Here is a 12022-nt window from a genome sequence, read left to right as displayed (position 1 = left end):
CTGACATTATGATTAGTCGCTGGAGAATACTTCCTCACTGCTGTCTGCATACTGAAAAGCACCCAGTGGCGCCTTTGTGTGTTTTGGATGTACTGTAATCATAGCAGCAATAAATGGCCTTTTTTATCCCCCCCCGCTCCACTCGGCTTTGTTCAGGTCGGTAAATTGTGTCGGCAGTGGGCTATAACTGTGGCAAATAGTTTCCTTTGGCTAAGCTAACAATAATGACCCATGTGATGCAGTGCAGGGCAGTGATGGATGGCTCTGCTTAGCTCAGCTCCAGAGACTTCTCCAGTGCTCTGACTGACTTCAGACCTCTGTGTGTGGGGCTTTTAGCTGCCCATCTGTGTTTTCTTGTGTGTTATTGTGGTTATAAATTTGAACCCAAAATGCTGCTAATCGTGAATTTGACAGGCTGATTGGAAAGGAAGAACTTGTGAGAATAATACGATTAAGAATAAGGCGAGTTGGGATGTTATGGTAGTTGTGTCACTGCTTCTTTTTTCTAAAATTCTGCTTTCTCATGGGTAATTTTAAAATTGCACAGAACATCATTCGGGTATCTTTGGCAAATTGAAAATTTGTTGTTCCAATATTGTGCATCATGTTTAGCTTTTTTCGGTAGAAATACTGTTTATAGGATGTTTTATCAGAAATGGCAGGAAGCAGGATGGCCTATTATGTTTTCATTACCACTTGACTGCTCCTTTAAAATTCCTTATATGTGTTTCATTACAAATAAATGATTTCAAGAAAATATCATAATGTTTTATTAATGAACACATCCTTTTGCTTATTTTTTTTAACCTCTGGACACCTCTGTAACACATAGAACCCTTTTTCACATCTGTGTCGGTTGAGTTGTTGTGTTTGTGACCCTGCTAATGTGAGCCAGTTTCTCCCGCGCTATGGTAGACTGAACCTTAGAGGAGTTCTCTGGGCATCTCTGGAGTAATGCCATGGCTGTCTGATTGTCATCAGGGAGGTCCTGGAACATCAAGCTGATTTAACACAGTGTGTGATGGCTTTACGAGTCTGCTCCCCTTGTGCCTGTTCAATGGAATTTATTCAAAAGTAGAGAGTTGCTGGCACTGCTGCAAAAAGCATGAACACAAAAATATGCACCCGTACTGAAAAAGACAAGCAGGAAAATAGAAATACTGTTGATGGAAAAATGCAGGAAGACATAAGGCTCAGACTTTCTTCTGGTAAATTAGTGGAGCTGAAACTGATGTAGTCTAGGGAATTAGGACTGTCTTTGCTTGTCTGTCCATGTCTTCACCAACTTGTTCTGACAATAGTCCTCTAAGATTGACTTTTTAGTGGCAAGTAGGAGTAAGGATATCAACATACCTACTAGACCTGAAATATACTGCTATTGTAGTATAGTATCTCTCAGGCCTTGGTCTCTAGCAGTACAGGTGACACTCAGTAAATATCATCTTTACTTGCCACAGCAATTCCACATCAGGTCAGTTTGTAGCTTTGCATCTGGACAGCCAGTATGTCTATAAGGACTTAACTTTATTTACTCAGTTTTTCATATAAACTCTGGACATGAATCTAAAAGTGCTGTCACAGTACACAGATACAGTATCCAAAAAGTAAATAGACACCCATAGATTTATGATAAATTGTATGCCCCAAAATGGTTATTTTTTTAAGCTACGTTTAGTTATTAATACAGTGGGGTAAAAAGTATTTAGTCAACCACCAATTGTGCAAGTTCTCCCACTTAAAAGTATACCTCAACTATGAGAGACAAAATAAGATTAAAAAAATTTATGGTGGAAAGTAAGTATTTGATTAATAACTAAATTTAATCTCAATACTTTGATATATACCCTTTATTGGCAATGACAGAGGTCAAAGGTTGTTTTGGCGCTGTCGCTGGGCAACACAGACCTTCAACTCCCTCCAAAGATTTTCTATGGGGTTGAGATTTGGTGACTGGCTAGGCCACTCCAGGACCTTGAAATGCTTCTTACAAAGCCACTCCTTTGTTGCCCGGACGGTGTGTTTAGGATCATTGTCATGCTGAAAGACCCAGACATGTTTTATCTTCAATGCCTTTGCTAATGGAAGGATGTTTTTACTCAAAATCTCATGATACATAGTCCCATTCATTCTTTACACGGATCAGTTGTCCTGGTCCCTTTTCTGGTGCAGAAAAACAGCCCCAAAGCATGATGTTTCCATCCCCATGCTTCACAGTAGGTACTGTATAGTGTTCATTGGATGCAACTCAGCATTCTTTTTCCTCCAAACACTACAAGTTGAGATTTTACCAAAAAGTCCTATTTTGGTTTGATGTGACCATATGACATTCTCCCCATCCTCTTCTGAATCATCCAAATGCTCTCTAGCAAACTTCAGACGGGCCTGGACATTTACACAGCGGGACACATCTGGCACTGCAGGATTTGAGTCCCTGGCGGCGCAGTGTGTTACTGATGGTAGCCTTTGTTACTTTGGCCCCAGCTCTCTACAGGTCATTCACTAGGTCTCCCCGTGTGGTTCTGGGATTTTTGCTCATAGTTCTTGTGATCGTTTTGACCTTGATCTTGCGTGGATCTCTAGATCGAGGGAGATTTTCAGTGGTTTTGTATGTATTTCATTTTCTAATAATTGCTCTCACAGTTGATTTCTTCACACCAAGCTCCTTACCTAGTGCAGATTCAGTTTTCCCAGCCTGGTGCTGGTCTACAATTTTGTTTCTGGTGTCCTTTGACAGCTCTTTGGTTTCGGCCATAGTGGAGTTTGAAGTGTGACTGTTTGAGGTTGTGGACAGGTGTCTTTTATACTGATAACAGATGCCATTAATACAGGTAACGAGTGGAGGACAGAGGAGCCTCCTAAAGAAGTTACAGGTCTGTGAAAGTCAGAAATCTTGCAAATACTTATTTTACGGAGAAATTTGCCAATTAATTCATTAAAAATCCTACGATGTAATCTTATTTTGTCTCTCATAGTTGAGGTATACCTATGATGTATTAAAATTACAGGCCTCTCTTATCTTTTTAAGTGGGAGAACTTGCACATTTGGTGGCTGACTAAATACTTTTTTGCCCCACTGTACATGATTTAGAGTATACTTTTACATTTAAATCTATGCCATTTGTCATACACTCTTATCCAGAGTGACTTACAGAAGTGTTTTGAACTCTCTGTTAATAAATCCATCTTGATATTGGTTCACTAGGACACATCCTTAGTCTTAGAGTACCATCAGTCTTAAACAGCACTGTTGGGGTTGAATCTCACCTCCAGTCTAGGTAAGTATACAGTTGCATGTTCTTCCAGTGCTTTTGCCCTGTGATGGGGTGGAACCCCATCAGGGTGTACCCTGCCTTAACTGTAAGGTTCCGTGGGACAAGCTCATCTAGTACTCCACACAGGATAAGTGGGATGGATGGATGGATCGATGGATAGATTTATGTACTATAGTAAAAGGTAGATCTTAAGACATACTTTGGAGACTGACAGTGACTCAGCTTAACATCTACAGGAAATTAATTCCACCTCCTAGGTGCCTGAGCAGAGAGTCTTGATGCATGCTTTACTTGCACCCTGAGAGATGGTGGGTGGAGTCGAACAGTGCTTGAGGACCGGAGGGAGTACGGGTCGTTTTGGGGTGTGAAAACTGTTTTGAGGTTTGTGGGTGTTGGCTTGGCTAGTTAGGTAAGCATTGGTGTTTTAATTTTAATACATGCTGCTACAGGAAGCCAGTGGTGGGAGTGTAGCATTTGGGTGGTGTTGGAAAATTTAAGTCGGTAAAGAAACGAGTCGTGCGGCTGCATTTTGAATCGGCTGCAGAGGTCGAAAGACGCATAGAGGCAGTCCTGCCTGAAGTAAGTGCAGTAATAAAGTCTCAAAACGACAAGAATAGAAATTAAAAAATCCTTCTGGCATTATAAAAGAGAAAGCATGAATGTGTCAGATTAGCGTGAAGAAAAGTTGATTGTCCATAGTTAATCCAGGATTGCGTGCAGTGACCAAAGGTGAGATCATCTCATTGTCCAGAGAAATCACAAAATCCTAACATGGAAGATAAACCTGGGATAAAGATCAGGTCAGTTTTGTTGGGATTAAGTTCTATCCATGATGCAATGTCTCCCAGACATGCTGAGATCTGAGCGGAAACATGGGTGTCTGGGGGAGAGAAGGTGTGGATGAGTGTCATCTGAATAGCAGTGGTATCAAGTTCTGAACCTTGTGGGACAATAGTGGAAAGTCTACAAGGAGCAGATATGGATCCCCTTCACGTATGGCTGACTTTCCAGGTAAGAAGCAAACCATTGAATTTATTGTGCCATAAAGTCCAAGACTCATGAAGATGGACAACAGAGTCTTGTGGCTCACTATGTTAAATACCTCTAAACGGTTGAGGAGATTGAGGACTAATGACATATTGGCTGATATAGCAGCTTTTCATTGATATCCAAAATGGCGATGTGATGCTTTGAGACCATAATAGATAGGGTTTTGGAGATTGTGCTACAGCAACAACTCCACTAGGTAGATCTTAAAACAGCTTGAAGGAAGTAATATTTCAAAAGGCCCAGGTGAACTAGAAGCGTTTTTTTCATTAGGGCCCCGGGAACGTTTCCAAGACCCAAAGTCTGGGTCATTTTGATCAGTGAGAACAGAATCGTTTCAGGCTTGGGAACAATGCTCCGAATCTGCTTGAAGAGGTGGATTTGGGCACGGAACATGACATCACTTCCGTCTGTCTTCTCCAATCTCATGCTCCGACCCAAATATCCATCGCCAATACAGTAGGAAGGCATACAAGAGTATTGAGTATTGGACGTTGTAAATACGCAAATTTACCCGAAAATGGAGAGCAAAAATAATGTCAATGCTGGCCAGCGGGTGAGTAGGGAGGTGGGGGCAATCATTCTAGGTCAAAGTACAAATTAATTATGCCTAATGTAAAAACACCCCAAGTAATGACTTTTTATGTTTTGCACTTTAATTGCAATTAAACTATAATTCTGTTAATAGTATAAATTCCACAATCGCTTGAATTTTGGTCAATGTGGAGACAAAATGGCTTTGACCAACATTGTGGCCCCTGCAAATCAGAAATGTTTTTGGAATTTTCCCTTTACACATAAATACACCCTTGCACTTAAATATATATCGGAAATGAAGCAAACAGGTAGTCATAATAACAGCTGCAAATGTGGCGCATACATTTTATCCTATGGGTGTCTAGCTACTTCTTGCATGTCTGTGTGTATATGTTTACACAGTATATATGTATACAGTACATATATAGATATTGCTGCAAACCTACAAAAGTGTCCACTGGGATTATGCAATATACTGAGTAAGATCGAGCTGAGCGTGCATGTACTGAAGAGGTAATTTCCTTAGTCAGCTGTGTTTTTTCATGTAACAACCTTTTCTTACCTTTTCAAACACACTCTTTGGAGCCTGCATATTAAATTTTTTGCTGCCTCAGTCTCTCTCTCATGGAGTCTTCTTGTGCACTGATCTAAGTGTGCCCTTGATCATACCATAATGATATGAGAGGTTACAGAACTGACCTGTGTCCTTTCTTAAATCCTCCTACTTAAAGCTGAGAGACTTTTGGCTGATGTTGTGCCTGCCACTGCTTATGATTAGTAATTTGTTAATTGGCTTTTAATGAGCCTTACTGCTGCCATTTCACAGTGAATGCAATTGAACAAATCAAATCCATGAATAAAAAGGCTATAAAATCATCCAAGGACGTCAATAAACATACCTGTAATATTCTCATAAGATTTTACATGAATATTAGTGCATGAGTAACACAGGGGTAAGAAGTTACGGTAAATCCGTATTATAACATGCCTTGGTTATATCTCCATGGTCATTTTTTATCCACGATAAAATGAGCATCATTTCCCATGATGCAAATTATTGTCCCCCACAAAACCAGTAGAAGCTTCATCGAGATGAGCCCCTTCCTAGAAACCATAATGCTAAAGTGTTGTTATTATCAAGCTTGCACCCTAGAGACCACAGTGGAAAGAGAAGGGGAGGGGGAGCATATACAATTCTTTGGCTGTGTTGTCATATGCACATGAGTCAGAGTGATAGTGAAGCACTGAGGAGAATAATGTGAATGTAAAAATGAGTTCACAGAGTGCACAGAGTGATCTTATTAGGCAAACCCTAGAAGAAAGCAAATAGCCTTACCTCTGTGGCCTGCACCACGAGCGGTAAGCAGCATCCCTTCCTACGCACACTCAGTGTAACATTACATTCATACCAGGACCAAGACTGTTACACCCAAGCTAGGGTATAAACCCATAGTATATTTGGCCTTCTTGAGTACATTGTGTACAAGTGTGTGTGTGTGTGTGTGTGTGTGTGCTCAGTGGGCTCAAGCTGGGGTTTGAAGAAGGCTCTGCAGGTCTGTGGGTGTTCACTAGCAGTAGATGTATGAATTCTCATCACTGATTACATGCTGGATCCCCCATGGAGACACAATCAAGAGTGCTGACTGAAGTCACCCTTCACTTCTCCTTGTAATCTTAAGGTCACCTGGAGCTTGTGGTGTCTTTCACTGGAGCTCTCGTTCTGATTGGACGTTTCACTCAGATAATACATAATCAATCTTGATTAGACTTCAGAGCTCACTATGAATGAAACAGACAATGTTAATACTGATCAGGTTGTGTCATGCTGAGCTTCAGGGTTCGTAGTATTTAAGGTGGAAAATCTAGTCTCTGCTGTCGCCACATTTTAGCTATCTTTGTCAGCATGAAGCATTGGTCTAGAATCAGTGCTTATTAGGGAAACACTGTAAGTATGCAATCAGCTCAGGCTGGGTTCCCCACACTGTGCTGTCAGATGCCTTATGGAGTGTATGGATTGGAGACTCACATCACGATAGCTGCCTCTAACTAATTGTATCAGAGAATTCAGTGCCAACCATTGGGTCTCTTGTCTCTCGTGAGCTATGCTGATTGTTTGTGTGTCGTTTGTGTGCAAGGCTGTTCCTTCCGGCCGAGGCTACAGACTCTGAGACACACTGTTCGTGTTACATTAGCACTTTTATCATTCTGTTCTGAGTTTGTATGCACAGTTGATTTGCTTTTAAAATAATAGATGAATGCTAAGAAGACACCAGGTTGTGCTTTTATGATGCAAAATGTTTTTTTTTTCCTTTTCGTTTCTTTATTTCGTTCAGACGAGGTGAACGTTACTACAGGGGTTTGACTACGTTAATCCTCACTGGCACAAAACTCTTTTTAATGTCTTCCTGGAAAGGGTGTCGTCACTCGATATGATATGTGCACTGTCACCCTCCAGTGGACTTCAGAAGTACTACAGCTCTTAAATGACTATTTTACACCACCACGGCTTTTCTCACTCAATCATCGTCTATACCGCTAATATATCATCTTACCGCCTGTAAACAGGTTTTTGGGGGGTCTGGAGCCTGTCCCAGGAAATTATTGCAGGGGTACGAGGTCAGGGTGCCAATCTATTGCAGGGCACACACACATACACACTCACTACAGGCAATTTGGGTGCACCAATTAGCCTAATCTGCATGTCACTTGACTGTGGGAGGAAACCAGAGAACCCGGAGGAAACCCAGAATGCACGGGGAGAACATGCAAACTCCATGCACACGGGGCGGAAATCGAACCTGGCCAAGAATTTAACCCAGAGCCTTGAGGTTCAAAGGCGACAGTGCTAATCACTAAGCCACCATGCCACCACCACCACCATCTTTTTATATTCTGTATCTCCATGCAAAGAAAGAAAAAAAAAAAAATATATATAAATTGAGTTTAGTTGAATTATACAACTTTATGCAATCTAGCAGTTATTGTTTTTTTTCCTCACTTGATTTTTTTATCTGCTAGATTAGGGTTCTTTGTCCTTGCATCTGTCACTTTTCGCATCGTTTTTTTTGCTGAAGAATCGTCTTTGCAAATCAAAAAGCCAGGGTTAGTCACTAAAGAAATATCATTTTGAATGTCAGCGTCTTTGAGCTGCTTCCATTCATTAGACACCTGAGCCTCCAAAAATGTGCTGTTTTCTTGTAGTCAGTATTTTCTTAAGTTGGAAATAAATGATTTTTAAAGTCATCTAACACTGATGTTATACTGGTACTTTCTGCAGTATTTATGTACTGTGATGTGCTTGGTAAGTTTATGATCCTGTTTGTGTAACATTGCACCATTCAATGTAAAAACTACGCAGAAGAGCTGTTAAGAGGTTTGTCCATGTCTTGAGACTATAATAATCCCCAAGCTTCAGGATGCATGTATGCATGTATTCAAAGTGCTGAATGGCCATTCGACTAAAGTGTAATTTCCCTTTGAAAAACGGCTCTTTGGCTCGTTGGCGGATAACAGAGATCTATAAAATGAACAGGATTTGCATTGATTCATGTGCCGTCTCATAGTTTGCATGGGGAGGGGTTTACATAGTTATTTATTTTTCTCTTTTTTGGACCGAGGTTGCAGAGATTTTAGTCAGTGACGCAGTGAGAATAATGTGTCTTGTTGAGTGGGACACTTAATTGGGTACGGTGACGTCAAGTCTGTTATGTTTCACACTAGCTAACATGCTCACACGCTGTTGTCTGTCTGAGCCTTGTGTTAGTTAGCCGCGTAGAGTAAAGGTTTCTCTCTGTAGAGTAGCGTGAAGGCTGGAGGTCTATAATAAGAGTTCTTTCTGACCTGCTTCTCTCTGCCCTGGAAGCACTGTCTGTCACAAAGATAAGAATGCAGCTGGAGGAGAAGGAGGGAGCAGCCGTGTGTGTGTGTGTGTGTGTGTGTGTGTGTGTAGAGGTAACTGTCACTTTCAATCACAGTGCCTTTTTTCTCCTCTACATCCTTACTGGAGCCTTAGCCATCCACATTCCCATTTAAATTAAGAGCGCTGCCTGATACAAACCTCTCTGTACGTATTCAAGATATTACTAAGTAGCCACTCTATCATGAAAGTGCAGGCTTTAATGGTCCGCATGATAAAGCAGTTACATTAGCTGTGAAAGCTAGCGTGAGTGTTTCTTCCTGTTCAGCGTGATATGAAGCGGAACTCTGTTGTCTGGAGTTTCATGAGGTCTTTAAGCATTTTAACACTTTTGCTGGGTGAGGAACTGGGTTTAGATTACGGGATATAGCAAGGCATGTGTATTCGTATTTATTTATCACCTGGCGATAAAAATGAACACAGTGTATTTCATTCTTGTGAAAATAACGCATACAGGGTAAAAAGGGGCTTTTTTTCACCCATTTAAGACATTTTTAGGTAACCCATTTTTGCCATTATCGCTATTATTAAATTTGTTACATTCTAGAGTGTGTAATTTGTTGGTGCTAGAGTGTGATCACACCAACAGTAGCAAGTCCTTACAGTGGGTTTCTTGCTATATGGTTGAATGCCAAGAAGTTAAAACATACTAATTTACTGCAGCAAATCATTTAAGTTTTACAAATTTCCCAAATCATGTCCAAAAATGTCACAATCACAAATAAATATTATATATTTTAAGATATTAAAATAAAAAAAAGATTGTATTACCAAACTATTACATTTGCATTTTCCACTCAGTGTGATATGGATGAATGAATGAACATTCTCGATTAACTCTAGCCTTCTTTACAATCTCAAACCTAATAAAAAGTTCCCTAAATGTGGTGGGAAATGTGTTTTTATGCCACTAGGTGGTGGAAAGATTACATTTTGGTGTTGCCCGTCCATCTGTCCATTTGCTCAGGTGAGATTAGTTGAGTGTTTGAAAGATGAACTTAATGAATTTTGGGAATTGATTTAAACATGGACATGGACAGGTCACAATTAGATCAAATATTAGAAATACATTATATCTCTTTAATGGTATCCTTTCTTTTAAGTATATTTTATGCATATATTCAAGGCATACAAATGTATGACATGAAGGGCTAGACTTGTTGCAGCAGATCCATCCCTGGTCACACTGTTGATATCCAATGAATTTCCTTACAGTATTTTTCCTCTTTTGCTTTCAACTATACAGTAGTTACAGTCCTTTTGTGTGGATACGTGTGTTTATGTATGTCCAGGTAAAAACTGGGACCTGAGCGCTGCTCTGAGCGACTACGAGCAGCTGCGGCAGGTCCACACTGCCAACCTGCCGCAGGTATTTAACGAGGGTCGTTACTACAAGCAGCCGGAGCGCAGTGGCACCCCCCAGCACCTCAACAAGCTGGAGCAATGCCTGCAAAAGCAAGAAGAGAACACTCAGGGTACGTCAAACAACCGCACTACTGCTAGCTACTGTATCAGTGGTGATGTAGATGAAAAGGTAAATGATGATAACAGTTCAGCATATTTATAATGCACCTTAATGCACCTGGCATGTGGTAAGTATTACGTTATTATGTTATTCATCCCATGAATTTTAAACATGAGGTTTGAATATTTGAAGGTTTCTGCCTCACTTATATGGTTCAGTTTAAATTTTTGCATACCACTGGCATGAAACAAGGATAGCAGAGATGTGTAATTCATAGCCGCAAGACAGTGTAAAGTATTACCATGCACTCATGTTATTATGTTATGATGATAGAAATAATTAAAATGGCCAAATAATGTATGTGAAGATATAATTTATTTACAAAATCCCTATTTATGTCAGTAAAGTGTTTTCATCATAAATCTAAAGGAAGGTAAACACGGTAAAAAAACTTTGTTTAAAAAAAAAAAAAGATGTCCTCACAAAAGGCAAAATGACCCAAATCATTCACACACAAACATTTAATGGGCTTTGCACTTTACGTATACAGGACTTGACAGATTTTTTCTATCCACCCCCCTCATCCCTCTGTTTCTGTTTCTGGTGCAACAGAGAAGCGCCTCTCTCGGGGTATCTCACACGCCAGCTCTGCCATCATGTCTCTGGCACGTATGCACGTGACAGGCGAGTGCACCAGGGAGCAGTTGCCTCTCGAGATGCCCATCTACACCTTCCAGCTACCCGACCTGAGTGTGTACAGCGAGGATTTCCGCAACTTTATCGAGCGTGACCTCATTGAGCAATCCACCATGGTGGCGTTGGAGCAGGCAGGTGAGGGTCTGTTCGAAACCAGCGACACGGCTTAGGCTCTGCTTAGGCCTGACTGCTATAGCACAGACTGTAAGCTCTGTTAGCGCTTTGTCTTCGAGTGATAAGCTGACGCTGTATTCAGTTTGCCACTGGTATTGTGCCTGTGTCCGCCCTCAGCCTCATCAAAAGTGTTTCTGACAGCATCTGTAACAATGTCCACAGTGTCCCTTTTGTGTGGGTGTTGTCTTTCTCTACTGAAGCTGCAGGAGTCATGTGCATGCACGCGGGCCTGAACGGAGCACACCAGCGTAATTTCGAGGCATTGTTTTGGATCAGTAGCAAAGTGGAGTTAAACTACCACATCAGTGCAAAGCATTCTTTAGCCAGAACCGACATGGAGCCACAACCAATTATGTTTGTGATTAAGATATTATCTGCCATCTGCCTTTGTCTTGGAGAGATTAAAATCCCTCTCAGTCACGACTCCCTGAGGGGAGTAGAGCTCAGTGCATGAAACACAGAACTCTACTTCAGCTCAAATTTCAGTAATTGTATCCTAAAAAGGAAATGCAGCATTTTTTGGCAAAAAATAAAAATAAAATTTGCATAATAATGAAAGAAGTAATTGGAGATTTGAGATGAAGCAGTTAGTCAACTGTTCCCAGAATGGACTATATTAAATTACCAGCTTCACTTTTTAATTTGTTGTGCACAACCTGCTACATGGTGTTAATCTCAGATTGTGTTATTTCATGAGGTGCCAGTGTGAGCATATTTGGCAGCTGTAAGTGCAGGATGTTTGTGGTGCAGCTGTGAGCCGGGTGCATGCAGTATGGCTTTTAGACGTCCCTGAAGCAGCACACCTTAAGCACTGTGGGTGGGAGGCTAGGGGACAGAATACTCTAAAGATGGCTCTATTCCCATCCCTGGAGAGAAGTGGCGTTACCTAGTACACTGTCATCCACAGTGCAGGAA

At 41.0% G+C, this 12022-nt stretch overlaps 1 protein-coding gene across 4 annotated transcripts in view; it reads left to right on the top strand.

Annotated features, from left to right (window-relative positions):
- Positions 1 to 12022, top strand: part of otud7a (OTU deubiquitinase 7A) — an 82192-nt gene that overhangs the window by 49989 nt on the left and 20181 nt on the right. For 3 of the 4 annotated variants that reach the window (XM_053482654.1, XM_053482637.1, XM_053482627.1), the window contains 2 exons: positions 10065 to 10247; positions 10850 to 11068. In XM_053482654.1, coding sequence (XP_053338629.1) covers positions 10065 to 10247; positions 10850 to 11068 — 402 coding nt within the window. Of the gene's footprint in view, positions 1 to 3790; positions 4002 to 4120; positions 4284 to 10064; positions 10248 to 10849; positions 11069 to 12022 lie in introns of those variants that run through there. The other variant, XM_053482646.1, reaches the window with a different exon arrangement.

Source organism: Clarias gariepinus, chromosome 2 (genome assembly GCF_024256425.1).
Source record: "Clarias gariepinus isolate MV-2021 ecotype Netherlands chromosome 2, CGAR_prim_01v2, whole genome shotgun sequence".
Lineage (NCBI taxonomy): Eukaryota > Metazoa > Chordata > Actinopteri > Siluriformes > Clariidae > Clarias > Clarias gariepinus.
This window is presented reverse-complemented; position numbering and strand designations above follow the sequence as displayed.